This window comes from Protopterus annectens, chromosome 1.part0, assembly GCF_019279795.1.
Source record: "Protopterus annectens isolate FY-2018-M chromosome 1.part0, PAN1.0, whole genome shotgun sequence".
NCBI classification, from domain to species: Eukaryota; Metazoa; Chordata; order Ceratodontiformes; family Protopteridae; genus Protopterus; species Protopterus annectens.
In genome coordinates, this window is record NC_056725.1 from 1,340,972,316 (window position 1) to 1,340,988,202 (window position 15,887).

The window sequence follows — 15,887 nt, forward strand, 5'->3', positions numbered from 1 at the left end:
TGGCTTCGTTATTTTCAGGTTTCGGACTTTCAGGTTTGATACTACATCGTTCGAACTTGTTGCAGTTCGACAATGTAATAAAGACCCTTAAAACTGTATTAAGGATGTTTATAATAAATTGGAGGTAAGAATAAAACAGTTTCATACAGGAAGTATTACATAAAAATAATGTGGAATGTCCTTTAAGAAGATGAATTGATGATGTTGTAGTGTACTGGCTCATCAGATGCGCAGTAGCAAGAGTCGCCCAAACCCTGCCCCAGCTGGTTGACGTCTAGCTGTATTAATGAGTAACCAATATGAAATGGTTGTCATCCACACAAATATTCTTCCTGATAAGGAAGCACGGCCGGTGAGCCAATACACTATTAAACTAATTATTATTACTAAACAAATGTGTTACTGTTTTCCTTTGCTTTTGCAGCGGGGCATGCCCCCACTGCACCCTCCCTACACAGTTAATACTCCTGCAGCAAGAAACTAATCAACAATCAATGTATACACACCACTGTATGATACAAACACTAGGTAAATAGCGACAAGGCAGTATCGGTGATGTGCATCCTTATGTTACTGTTTCCCTTTGCTTTTGCATCCTTGTGTTACTGTTTTCCCTCTTGCTTTTGTGGGGGGGGGGCACCCCCCCTGCACACCCCTACAGAATGAATACGCCTGCTATAAGAAGCTAATCAACAATCAGTGTATGCATGGTGTCACTAGTAAATCTGCATGGCATGCCAATCATTCATCATTTGCATAACTCATCACAGGCATTAGTCCTGTCAATCACTCCAGGCACGCCCATTCCTGCACGAAACAGCTGGTGAACCAGTACACTAACAACATTGCCCATTAATTATCATTTGCATGGATAACGCAGTAAAATGGTTATTAAAATATAATCAATGAGGTACACAAAATTAAAAAGTTTAGAATTCTCCTTACTTTTTGTCATATACAGATGACATGTTGTTTAAGATTAACATGGAGAATTAAGTTGCAGAAAGTCCAAATACTGAAGGACTGAATTTAAATGTCAGAAAGTACAGAAGCATGCAGGTCTACAGCTACTGGAGTTTGGCTTTACTGGCCTGAATGTACCCATAAAGACTTAAAAGTAAAACATCATGGGCATTTAGAATCCAAGTAGCTGAAACACTGGTCTGTTCTTAAGGGGTTATCTGGATATATCCCACTGGCCTCCACTTCAGCAGGTTTACGGTTATTATACAGTGAAGACTCTAGCTTGGCTAGGTCTTACTTGTGTTTTTTACTGAATCATTTGTCTATATGTCCTTTTCACCCTTCACTGAATTTTATTTGGGATATTTTATAGGTTCCCTAATCCTTATGGACATAAGGCTTGATTTTAAGCTCTGTTTCTATGTTGAACTGATGAGAAAAAAAAGGCCAAAACATGCACTTCTACAGTTTTTGGCATTGGCTTTATTGGTCTGAATGCACTCAAAGACAAAAAGTAAAAAGACAGAGGCCAATTCCAAAAGTATTGATTTCAGTTTAAGTTGCCACTTAAACTGATACCAGTTTGACAGCAGGTGCTTTGGAATTTGGTCCCTGTAGTAATCCTTACACCGAAGTAAGTCACTTACACGGACAGCAGACTTTTCAGAATCAGGACAGACGTGCACCGAGAGCAACTCTTTTGAAATCTGTCCCATGGACATTCAGAAGCCATGTAGTTGAATCACTGATATGCCCTTAAGGGGTTATTTCCATAAAATTATGGGCTGCCACTATAAGATGTTTAAGGTATTACCATAATAACCATATATAAATGCAACTAATACCATAAATAGCGCAGCCATAACTAGGAACTCATTACATTTTGCCATCAGAACAAGCTAACTTTCATGCTTTTAAGCATACTCAAGGACTAATTTTTAAAATCCTGGCTGTGCTCTTGTTCCAACTCAGTCTGAACCCTTTCCTACCTTGAACTTTCCCTTTCCCTACCACACATACCCCTTCTGCTCTCCATCACTACTCTCATTCTTATCTGACATTCTTATAAACTACTTTGCCCTATAACCTAACTCTTCTCAAATATGAACTACTTCCAGACCTTTCATATCTGTGTAATAATACTTCTGACGTTTTACCACATTTCTGATATTTACTTATATTCTACTGCATACCCAGAGTTTACGTATGGATTGATACACATCCTTAACATCTCCTGTCCATCTTCTTTATTTCAAACTCACTATTCAAATAGAAAATGTTTTTGCTGCAGTATATTTGTAAATAAAAATGTTTTATTACTGCATTACATTTAATATGCCTATATGAATTTGTAATATAAAATGCTTTTTGCAATAATTTTGTAAAGTACAACACTTGAAAAATGCTTTTTGTGATATATCTTAGATCTTTTCTCCCTTGGTCTGTGCTGAAAATGGGCACCCCGTGGACCTAGACAGACTTTCTGAGTAAATGAATGACAAATACACACACAAATAATGACAGAGAAGAGTCTAGCTTGGCTAGGTATTTCTGGCAGTTTTTACTGAAAGGTTTGTTTGTGTGTTACATTTTTACCCTTTGGTTTGAAAAAAAAAGATTTTGAAAAAGAGAGAAACAGAAAGGAGTTAAGAGTTATACTTTCAAATCTTTGAGTGCAAGCTCTGAATCAGTAGTAAAGGAAAGGGAGACTGGGTGAAAGTGCTACAGAAAATGGAAGCAGCAGAAGACTGCCTAGATGTGTCAAGCCTTCTGAAAATAGGTAATGAAAAGCTTTTTTTGTCAAGTACAATATACCTAGGCATTTGTATTATTTTTAATTCAAGAACACCTGGAAAAATGACTGAAGAGTTTAGTTTTGGTATTCTGTATAGCAATAGGAAAGGAAGGATATTGGAAATGGTATGCCCAGTTGTTTTTTCAGTACATTTTTTAGCCATTGTAAATGGTACCTCAGGAGTGAAGGGGGGGGGGGGGGACGCAATTCTGATAAAATACAAGAAAGTAAAAGGAGCATGGGTGACCCAGTGGGTAGCAATATTGCATCAAAGAGAGAATTCACCAGTTTGTTCCTTGTGTTCATGTGGGAGCTCTCCTCCATTGTACAGACATAAAATTGATAACTTACTGACGTCTAAATCTCCCACAGGTGCTGTGTGTACATACACGTGTGATACAGAAGAATGGCCTGGCAATCTACCTCCACCCCCATACCTAATAGTCTGCATTGATGGAAGTGGCTGTTCAGATTGCTACTACAGTCAGCTGCAGCTCATGAGCCTGGATGGATGGAAAAGGATTACATTTACTTATCTTTTTGTTGAATATGTTGTTTCCACTAGGCTAGGGACCTCTTTTCAGGATGACCCAAGGTGGCATTCCTTCTAGGTGCCATAGGATCTTTTACATGCAGCCGAGCTACCACCAACTCAAGCAGATGGGACCCGGGTTTAAAATCTCATCCAAAGAACACACTCAAGACTGCAGCACCTTAATGCTACACTGCAGTGTCAGCAATCCAATCGCCTGGATTGGGAATAGAGCCCACATCCTTCTGATCTTCAAGTACCAAAGACAAGTGTGTAATACCTGTTGCTCCACTAACACTGCAAATTGTAATGAAAACAGGAGGTAAAATCTCTCTCTCTCTCCTACTGAATGATGGGTGGAAGAAATATATTAGAAATGAAAGTCTACAGTACTTTACTTTGTTTGGAGAATGGCTGAAAGAATGCTTCCTACAAAAACCTAGGCATAAAGCAGACAATAAGCGCACTTATAAAATAAACAGAATGTGAAGTACAACATTTGTAAAAGAAAAAAAGGTATTAAAACATTTATGGAAATTAAGTATAACAGACAGGGAAAATGCCACATTAAAAATATTAATGAAGAAAATGTCAAGAGGGAGTCAAATAAATGAACATAGATATAAAGTAGTGGTCTATGAACGGAATACGTGATTTATCTTGTCTATAAAAATAAGCCACAATAAGACGGTTACATGGCTGGCTGTCCAAATCTTAAATTGGTTTCCATACTGAGTAATGAAAGCATAAAATGCTACTGTTCACAGAAACATTGCAAAGCTCAGAGACCACCTAGCACTGGCAGAAATATTTAGCCCAAAGCCCATTCTGTATTCTCTGTCAGCACAGCACAACTTGCGAATAATTGCTATGCTTTGTGTTTACTGCTGATGCTGTCTCTGATTCCTCTGGTGGTGCAGGCCCATCCTGTTTCACATTCTCTGCCATGCAAGCACTGGCTTTACAAAACATCACAGTGCTTCATGTCACAGCTATATCATGAACAGAAAAACAGTCCTATTTACAACAGATGCAATACAATGTGTAAAGATAGTTTAATGCTGCTCTTTACAGTAAGAAAAAAAAAAGCTTCAGGGACTGAAAATGCTATACAGCTAATGCAGCATAGAACTTTCTGCCCTTCAGAATGCATTTATACGGTTCAGTGCAAGCATTATTCTTTTAACAAACTTCAGACTTTTTTCAGAAATTTCCAGTTAGGAATAGATTTATAATACTTGCATAATGCTTTTTGTAAACCAGAACACGAGTAAAAGACAAATGAAAAATCACAGCAGGAACGTAAAATTACTATTTCCTGTTGTGTGTATTTAAATTTGTGGAGTTCTTTTTTGTATTTTATCTGAAGAAGCTGCATTGTTGTTTGTAGCGAAAACGCTTTTTCATAAAAAATAAAACTGCGTTCATATTTACTGAGTACAGTCTGCTGGCGTTCTCTTTTGGGGCTTCCTGCTGTGATTTTGCATAATGCTTTTTGTGATGTAACCTGGATGTAGAAATTGTACCTGTTAAGGCAGTTTTACCCTGTCCACTGCCTTATAAAGTAGGTGCACCAGCCCAGGCAATGTATTATAACATTTGCTTTTACAAGCATTAAAACTAAACAGAATTCACTAAAGTTCATTTTAACAATAAGCAAAATAATTATTCTACGGGGTTTGTCAGCTTGCCTGTACAACTCCATTTTTGAAGACTATATGTTCACAGCCATTTCAGTGAATAAGGACTTAAGAGAAATTATTTTTCATTTCTTATTTCTAGCCACTGCAGCAATGATTACATTCTACGCTCTTAAATGATTCCTCACATAATACTATACAAAAAGAATTCAAAGCATACCCAGTACACTCTCACTGGTACCCAACAAATAAGAGTAATGTACCAGTGACAGTAGTACCAAACTAACTGTATGACATAATAGTATTCATAACTGCAGTGCAAACTGGGGTCAACAAATATCATAGCTATTAAAACTTTAAGTAGGGCTATTATACCATATATTTTGAAATGTCAGACATTTCTATGTAGTACTAGGATACATAGAACAAATGGGAAAACAAACACAGATAATATAGGCAAAGTACAACCCACCGCTGCTGTGTATCGAAAAAGAGAGTTCACAGCTGGCAAATGGCATATGCTTGACATCTTTAACAGACCCAAAAAATGTAGCAAAGTGGTATGCTGCAGCCACTGGGAGAAAGCAAATTACATTTACAGAAGCATATCTTGGGGGAAAACATAAAAGCAATTTGTAGCTGGGCGTACAACTAAACTTTTTTACAATCAGCTGCTGGGCTTGCTTCACAAGATTATTTTTTTGTTTTATTTTATTTATCTGAGTAAATATTGTGGAAAGAAATAGCCAGGGAATTGTTATGGCTAGGCTTGTATAGGCTCTAGGGCAGTTAGCCTAGTACCAACCTATGAGCTTATTACACTTACTTCTGTAATGTATCTTGGCATATGATGCCGACAGTTTTAATCTTCATTGTGTTTTGCTTTACTGAAAATTAAACAGCACCGTTTCAATTATTTCTGCCATAAAACTGCATTTTTATTACCATGGCAAACAATGGTCAAGTAATGTTTGTGACATCATGGCAGGATGCCATTAGTGTATTTGTGTTTCACAGGCTTTACACATCATGGATGTCAACAGGTAGCTTCTATGTTTATAAAAATGGGATTTCATAATAAAAAAATGCTGTTTATTTTTTTGAAAAACAGATTACAAGGAAGATTTATGGGCTATTGGCACCAGGTACTGTGGTGCATTTTTAAAGTGCAGCAAAACAAAATAAGTCTTCTATTTCCACCACTAGGCTGGTACAGCAGTTAACACCTTTAAGATTTCTTAACGAACTAACCACACAAATGCAGGTAAAGATAAAAATATCCTTTGAATTAAGAACTCGTTACACAAATAGCTGTGAAAATGACATAATACATAACTGGACACTTACTGTCTCCTGGTTTTAATATTTATGAATTATCAGGAATCACTGTAATATATATCACCATAGAAGTGAATCTTTCTGAATCAGCCCATTAATACTAATTAATTTGGCAGAGACAGCGCCCTGACTGTACTAGCAACACCAGGTATCTGCTATTGCAGCAAATAATTCAGTCTCTTAAAATGCACACAAAATAAGGGCAGAAAGAAAAGCGAAGAAGTGGATACAGGCATTTTATTGCTTGCTTTTCCTTAACACAAGTGCACAATACAATTAATTTTTTAAGCAATTACTTTCTCACGCAATATTTCCTAATACTTCTGCTTTTTTTCTCTTCAGTAAGTGAAAATGTGTTAAATAATCATTAGAAGGTGTATATTTTACTAGCACAAGGATGACTTTTACACATACAGTTTAAAGTAAAAACTGTTCTACTGCCTGAATTGCAAATGTAACCTCAGCTTACTCTTATGTTGTCATTAAGCCGAAACAATGAAATGCAGCAGTACTTGAAGTAATTATAAAGGTTGCCAACAGAAGACGTGAATAGTGAAAACGAAAAAAAAAAAAGACTGACAATGTTGGATCTTTTACTTTTTAAAATTTGGTATACAAGGATGAGGGCATTATTTATGGCTAGCTATGAGTCAAGGCAGAAGACCTATCAATATTTGTTAACACTGCAATACCTCTGAACTCAGAATGACGACGTTCTGAATTTTAAAAAGACTGAATTTTACCAATTTGTTTGCTGGTACTTAGTGCAGCAATGGTGAAATAATGGGTTAACTATGAACAGCTGTGTCTCATTCAACAGACTCTCAAATGATCGACCTCAAAACATCTAAAACTATGGTAGGTTGCTAAGCAAAAGAAGAAAACTCTCTCAAGGTTGCAAAACATAATTCTTTTCTCCGAGGGTGCATATATAAATATAAATATATATATATATATATATATATATATATATATACATACACAATGGCTGGTTAAGCAGATGAGTTAAGTTTTACCACATCTACTGGCCTTGCAATGATCCAAGCAATTTATGTTGAAAGGTAGATTCTTCATTCAAAAGGCAGATTTACATGAGGGAAGAGACACACACACACACACACATATATATATATATATATATATATATATATATATATATATATATATATATATATATATATAAAGGCATATATATATATATATATATATATATATATATATATATACACACACACACACACACATATATATATATATATATATATATAGATATAGATATAGATATAGATGTGAGTGTGTATGTATAAAGAATAATGCACAGGACATCTTGATGACAAAGGAGGACAAAAATGGCAGGGAGGCAGACTGGTAGCAGGGAAAGTATTGGAAGTCGTAGAGAGGAGGGTACTAAGACTGGCAGAAAGACAGATGAGTAAGACAGTTTCTGGAATGTGCAGGTGCTGGCATCTCATCCACATAACAGTGGAGATGACCCCGGGGAGACTGGAGTGAGAAAGAAGTACTGACATCCGCATTCATGGTGCATAAGAGCTCACTGAGCATACACCACAATGAGGGCCTTGTTGGAGTGCGGACAGTAAGAAGAATCGAAGGCAGAAAGATAATGAAGACGAACGGTTAGGGCAGGATTTTCAGACAGAGGTGGTTAGGTCTGTAGCATGGAATGTGGGGGGACATTGTACAATCAAGGAAAGAAAGGTGATAAGTCAAAAGATGACGGGATATGCAGAAGTAGATTTTCTGTAGATGAATATGTGATAAAGGAAAGTTATGGAAAGAGGGCTTCAACTGAGTAGAAATAGATTGTACAAAGGAAGAAGACTATGGTAATAAACAATAATGCCCAACAAGGCTGTCATCTCCCATGGAAATAGACTGTACAGAAGCTGGGTCTCCTCATCCCTGGACAGTTTATGCTCACACTGGCAAGCTTTACTGTGCTTAAAAATATGCTAATGTAGTATATATTTTCTTTTTATATTTTTGATGGAAAACATTTCCTCTGCCTAATGACTCAAAGTTGGTGTTGAATATGTAGTTTTTGGTGGCAGACGCATTTTACACATATACAGACAGAGAGAGAGGAAGGTATGTATATACACGCACAAATGCACATACACAGATGCAGAGGCAGTGAGTCAGTCTCATACATATACAAAAATTCAAATGGGTGCACGCACACACAAAGATGCAGCAGCGCAGAGTTACACAAAACAAAAAACAAAAAAACAGATGCATGCACAGTAATTACAGACACTTTACAATAAGATGTCTACTGTGATCAACTGAATTAAGAAAAACAGCAACAAATGTAATATATTTTGGGCCAATGCTTGTCAGAAAAACATACAAGATCGTTCCTGCCCTGTGCACGTGCAACATACACTTGCTGACAGTGTACAGCACATATCTGACTGTGATCAAATGAATGAGTAAATTTACACAAATAGCCAAAACAATGTATTTCAGGTTGTTGTTGTTGTTAGATGCACTGCAAACTATTACAAGACACACACACAGATATACATACATAAACACACAGACGTACATACATACACGTACATACACACACACATAGCCTTGCAAGTGCTGCTCCTTCAATTATTTGTGCCATTTTAGTGTCCCCTCCCAACTTAACTATGGCTTTTTAAGATAAGCGGTAAGTGTGGCGGACAGGAGTTATGAGGTCCTTTTAAATAATGCTGCAGGTATTTGTGCCACTTTTCCACATTTCCCTGCCCACTAAATGTGCACCATGGCTTTTTAAGTGACACTGTTAGAGATGGCAAAGCAGGTGAGAACTTCACTAAGACATCAGTTATGGTAGGCAGATTTTTTTTGTTTTTTTTACTGGGCTGTCTATCTAGCAACCAATGAGGTTCACCGATTCTCTAATCCCATTTTTTCATGGAGAATAATTAGTGACATGGTCAATGCTAAAGGTTAAAGAAAGTGGAAATGGTAGACATATCTTGATACAGGGGAGAAGCACTGTGTAATTTTGTAGTCTTTCTACAGCTCTGATAAGAATACAGGGTAGTCTTTTCAAACACTACTGCACATGGGATTTTAGCATGATACTAGGGATGGTGTGGGAGCAATAGTATAAGGCTGTAACTGAGTGCCAGGAGGAGTTGAGAAGTGGTATGGATAGGGAGAGGCCAGTCAATACCTAGTGGGAAAAGTAGTAGAGACTATATTTGTACCAGAAATTATGCCTACAGACAAACAAGTATGCTAAACTTGTGTCTGGTGGATGAACAATCAATGCTGCAGGTGATACAGGAGTGGATTTCACTAAAATATAGAAACAGACAGGAGGAATGGTGAAGAATGAGATAGCAGACAATCACGAGGGAAAGAAATGATTGGGGCAAGCTTGTCAGGCTGGCATTAGAAAAAAGTGGAGTGGAAGGATCATGGATCAGTAGGGCAAGACAAGGAGCAGTAGATCCAAGAAGGTTAGGTGGATGGACTGGGAAAAGAGCTATAATGTAGGATCAAGGCAGGGTCCAGTGATGTGGAAATGGCTGGAGACACTTACATGGGCTCCAATAACCAGCAAGGCACAGGAAGAGATCAGGAGTATGCTGGAACCGTGGTAGGTGAATGGTGAGTGGGAGGCAAAACTTAGCAAGACAAGATATGAGAACAGACGAAAGAAAGGCTGAGTGATGAAAGATAAGAAGAGGTTGGGGAACCGGACACCAAAAGAAGATGACATTTTGAACAAGTCTGCAAAGATCTGTCAGAAACTAGATCAGGCAAGGAGGAACCTGACCATGAACAGCAAGAGTGAAAAATTAGACATGATGCTATGAGTAATGCTTGAGAAAGAAGTCAGTGAAGCAAAGGCAATCTGTGGAAAGGATACAATTTTACAAAGTGGTAGTATGGGGAATCCTGCAGAAGATGAAGCAAATTTCAGAGATGCTTTAGGAGGACAGGAAACAGCACAACAGTGAATACAGGCAGTTATAATTACGTTCAACAGGAGGGAACATTGGGAGCATCATGCCAACAAAAAAACAATTTCTCTCATTAATTTTAATTCAAAACTTTCTACACACATTTAGAAGCAAGGCAAGAAAGGATAGTACCTAGGTTTTTTTATCAGGCAGCCAAGAGTTGAAAAAGGGAGGCCCTCTAGATCAGTGGTGTACTGATAATTTCTTTACTGTGCAAAGGAGCAATCATTAAGAGTGCGTCTTTTGTTCTTTTTGATAAAAAGCATCCGAGGAGTCTTTTTTGTTTCAGGTAATCAGGAAAGCAGGCTGGGGTGAGTGGGTTTATTCCAGATGCAGGCTATATATGAGACATCATGTATGAGAGGTCTGCAAATGAGGGTGAGGCAGAAGTGAGTTAGTGATGGGAGAGAGAGAGAGAGAGTAATAGCTGCATTACAGAAGTACATTGACAATGTTTTCTTCAAATGCAATGACTGTATAAAGATTTTAACTGACTAAACAGGAATGAACACTAATGTTAACACAAAGCTACAGTACTGCTGACAGCAAAACCTTGGTTTAAAAAAAGGTTACACTTTTTACTAAAAAACATAAAAGCTTAGGTACTTGAAAACAAAACTTAAATACGAACAAAAAAAACATGTTAAAGGTTGCAGGTATTTATTTAACAATCAACACAAAACAATACACATTACAAAGAACATCATCTTAAAACAGAATCCAGTGTATGCTTTTATGCACAATCCATGTCAGGCTACCAACCTAAATTATTTTGTTAACAGTCCATTGCACTAAATGCAGGAAAATGCAACAAAAAGTAGCTGACGCTATTGGCTTTCATGGTTGAGATTAACCGTCAACAGTCTCTAAAGAAAATGTAAACAAAATACTCTGTAGTAATGTGGAATGATGGTTGAAATCCAAGGACATAGTACACACAAAATATAAAAAAAAAAAAATCTGGTTATTCTGATTACCAGACATTTTATAATTACAATATCTCATGCTTCTAGGTGTTGAAAAAGTAGAAACATGAACTGCTCGTTTGAAGTTGCAGAGTTCAACGTGAAGGTCTACGCATGTGGAATTTACCAGCGATGTCTCATTTAATTTCATCTCGGTGGTCCTCTGGTTCTTCAGTCTGGTGACAAAGCAGGTGTAGTGCACCAGACCCGTTCTTGCCACATTGGTACATAATAACATCTGGGCTGTAAAGGAAAAGTACTCATCAGTAGCAAAACAGTTCATCCAATCAAACAAGGCAAACATATGCACTTTAGGAACAGGGGGTCCCAGTTAGAAGAAATGGGATGATTTATGATATGGAACAATGAAACAAGATGATATTCTCAAAAACAGTGGTCCCTTCAAGAAGTCTTTCAAACAATGACATTAATTAATGATGTGACTAAAAAGCTGTGTAGCACTATGCCATTACAGCTAAACAAACAAACAAAATAAACAAAAACACCAAAAAAATGATACTGTTCCCATGGACAAAACAGGATGCTATCATGTACAGAAAACGGTAGACTAGTGCTGAAGGATATGCCACTGCTGACTCAAATTTCCTCAAGTATGTCCATATAATGACCCTTACAGGAGGACAGTACAGCTGTGTAAAACCTTACCATAACAGCAGATGTCCTTCACTTCAATGTTGCAGTATTCTTCATGGAGGGGATATACTACCAAGGCAAAGACTTTAGATTTTATTGGCATCGTACATCACTCGTACCTTCACGTGCAAAGCACAGGTCATAAAGGTAATGTACAGACTCATATACGCAGAACTGAATTGCTCCAAGGAGGACAAAAGACCCTCCAAGAACAACATGGAAACATATACATCCAAAAGAAAAAAGTTCAGAAGGGAAAGGAAATGAAAGCCCCCTTGCCAGGAGCATAATAAAAGACAGGGGCAAGAGCTACATCGGGGGGTGAAAGGAGGGAGAGACCGAATACTGCAACAGTAAAAAGAGAATGACATATCTTTATAAGATCTTATACAACTGTACTATGTTCATCCATATTATTGTTGCAGTATTCTTCACTGAAGGGAGAGTACAAGAGCTAAGATGATGACTGGGAGGAGGAAGGCACAGAACAGTCCTCTACAAACCCATGCAGAATAGCCTTGGCAAAACCTGCCCTCGCCCTGGAAACAACATCCAATTTGCAAATTTTAATTAAGTATGAACAGAGGACCAAGTAGCAGCTTCAAGGATGGAACAGGTGTTCAAACCTTGAAAAGAAAAAAAAAACACAAGAAGAAGCAAATGTCCTAAAAGAACGTGTGTTTACTAATGAAGAAATAAATCTGCCATGAAAGGAATAAAGAAAGGAAATGGGTTTAAAAGATCCAGGAGGAGATGATTTGCTTGGAAAACAGCTAAACCCAACGTCTTAGGATGAAATGAAACAAAAAAGTTGTTAAAACAAAGGTTATTCACAAATTTGAACCAAACAACACCAGAGTTGTCCATGCAAGTCCAAGGTATCGAGAACCTTCTCACTGGAAGACTGCTGAGAAGGGAAATGGGAAAGGAAGCTGAACAGCCTGATTAAGGGACAACCCATTAACCACCAAAAGGATTAGCATGAAGAGGCACCATGTCTCTGTGAAAAAATAAAAAAGGAGGAATGGCCTTAAGAGCCTGAAGCTCAGACACACTCTTGGCTGAAGTAAGAGCTAACAGGAGAACAGTCTCCCAAGTACAAAGCTGCAAGGAGGCTGAACTAGCAGGTTCAAATGGAGCCTGAGTCAATATTTCCCAACTACAAAATTTAGATCCCAAGAGGGAAGAATAGGGTTTCTCAGAGGCCTACTATGAAGGACACCTTTCAGAAATTGCTTGATCTTAAACAGAGGTCAAAGGAGGGTTTGGGTGCAGACAAGCAGAGATAACTGACAGGTAAAGCTTTGACTGAAGAATTTGCCACACCAGCATGGAGCTGATCACACAAATAAAACAGAACCAGAGGAACCCCTACTGAGAAGGGATCCTGATGGTGAGAGTGGCACCAAACAGAAAATGTTTTCCGTTTAGACATATATAATTTTCTGGAAGTGCGCTTCCTGGCTTAGTGCACAACCCAAAGTACGTCCTCAGAAAAGAGATGCCTAAAAGGGATTAAAACCCTATCAACCACAGTGTATATGAAGAGTGGACAGGTGAGGATGGATAAGAGATCCCTTAGTCTTGTGTAAGATCTTCCTGGTGAGGCGACTTGTGGTGAACACCCCCAGCCAGATGAATAAGGGGGAACCAGTGCTGTCTGGATCAAAAGAAAGTTACCAGCATGATTTTTGGAGAGTCCTGCTTGATCCTGTGCAGAACTCTTAGAAGCAGTGGAAGGGGAAGAAAGGCATACAAAAACATTCCTGTCCATGGAAATGATAGGGTATCCTCTTTCCAAGTCAAAGGACTTGGTACTCTTGAACAGAATACAAGAAGCTGTTTATTCAGTGGGGAGGCAAAAACATCTGATAATAGATGGTAATCCAGGAACCAGACCAAGGTTGAAAAACAAAAACTTTCATTCACACCAGGAATTAAGCGCTTTCGTCATCAAAGACTTCATCAGAATCAACTTAAACAGCACACCCTGTCCTTAAGTACTCCACCCTGTTGAATGTCACATGACCCTTACAATTCCAGTATTGAATGGCTACTAAATTTTTAAAAACACACATAAATAAAAAAATAAATACAAATAAAACACACCCTAATGATGTATAAACTAATCCATGGTAAACACACAATCAAATATATGCTACTGTACAAAGGCATAATACATAAAAAATGTAAATTATGTCTTCTCTGTTTACAAGACATGGTTGATGGAGGAAATTACACCGGAATTACATAGGTTTTTACAGTTGTTACATCCTGTGGTGCCTTGTATATTTGGAATGCCCAAGATTCATAAAAGCAACACGGGATCCACCAATGAGACCAAATGTCAATGCCAGAAAATCAAAAACCCACCTCCTGGGCAAATATATTCACATTATGTTGAAAAATTGCCTGGAAGGTTTTGAACACATATGCAAGGATTCGTGGGATTTTTTATTGAAAATGAGAGATTTGGAGTTTTCAAAAAATTGCATGTTTTTAACAGTGGATGTAGTGGAACTTTTCAACGTCATTCTCCACGACGTGGGTATAGAATGGTTCCACAACTTTTGTGTGAATGCACTGATTATGACAACAATACTGTAAATGCTTTGGTATATTGCATGGAGCTCATTCTAAAATATAATTTTGTGTATTTGGAAGGTGGTTATTATAGACAGGTCAAGGGGGTAGCTATGGGGGCATCATGTGCCCCCATATTTGCCAAAACTGTATTACTACAGTGAGAAAGGTATTTTCTTTTTCAATATTTTAAAGTAAAGCCTTGGAAATTATACCGGTTCCTGGACAATATTTTTATTCTCTGGAACAGGTCTAGCGAAGAAATCCACAGTTTCATGCTTTATCTCAACACCACTACCCCTTTTTTAAATTTACCCATTCTTATGATTTGAATCTAGCAAACTATTTAGATGTTTCCATTTCTAAAGACTATGTGGGTAACAAATGGGTGAGTACCATTCATAGGAAACATACCTACAAGCAACAGTTTAATGCACTTTGAAAGTCAACATCCATATCATGAGAAACTAGGCATTGTGAAAGGCCAGTATGTTCAGGTGGCCAGAATGGTATCCACCCATGACAAATTTGTACAAGAATGTGAGAAACTGAAGGAAATGTTTTTAAAAAGGCGGTATCCAGAGACAACAGTATCCGCAATATACCACAAAACTATAGAAGGAAGACTTAGTGGGGAATTTGCCCCTTTAATACATTCCTCAGTTACTTCTATATCTGAAGTAGCCAAGGGGGGTATAAACAACAGTTTGCAAAAGGGGCCTTCATTATGGAGTATTGCAATGAAGCTAACCACATTAGAAAAATTTTAGAAAAGAACTGGCAGATTTATTCACTGTTTAAAGAAGTGGAAAATAAAGTAGGGGAATGACCCTTGGTGATTTATAAATGGGGGAAAACAATCACAAAATACTTAGAACACGGTACCATGGATAGTGAGTGTGGATGTAGCAACAAGAAAATTGGGACTCAAATGTGGGTGTTGCAAACAATGTAGAGTAATTTTGGTGGGGGATCAGATTTACGTGAATTCAATGCACATTAAATCTAAGTCATAAGTCATATAACAACTGCAACACAATAGATGTTATATATTTTGCTGGGTGTCAAAAATGTAATCATTTCTACATTGAAAAAACTAAGAGGAAATTTAAAAAACGTACTTACAAGCACACTTCAGACATTAAGAACTGTGACAACAAGAATGCTTTTGCAAAACATGTAATGAAGAAAATTAACATTTTTTTTGTGTGTTGGAACAAGTATTTAAAGATCCAAGGGGGGGGGAACCCTGGGAAGATTGCCTTGAGGAAAGAGAGTTATGGTGGCAGATAAAATTGAATGCCACTGCCCCCCCCCCCCAAGATTAAATGAGGAATTATCCATTTCTAGTGTCTTGAAACTCAAATCATAAGTGGGCTGAAATACAGTCTTTTCTTTATGTTTTTCCACACAGAAGACATAATTTGC

General features: G+C 37.7%; 1 protein-coding gene across 3 annotated transcripts in view; it reads right to left on the reverse strand.

Annotated features, from left to right (window-relative positions):
• The window catches only part of CDK19 (cyclin dependent kinase 19), a 1,741,514-nt gene that overhangs the window by 84,521 nt on the left and 1,641,106 nt on the right, over positions 1 to 15,887 (reverse strand). For 2 of the 3 annotated variants that reach the window (XM_044066628.1, XM_044066639.1), the window contains one exon: positions 10,901 to 11,465. The exons of the other annotated variant lie outside the window; for it this stretch is intronic. In XM_044066628.1, coding sequence (XP_043922563.1) covers positions 11,394 to 11,465 — 72 coding nt within the window. In that variant the 3' untranslated portion in view covers positions 10,901 to 11,393. Of the gene's footprint in view, positions 1 to 10,900; positions 11,466 to 15,887 lie in introns of those variants that run through there. 3 annotated transcript variants of the gene reach the window in all.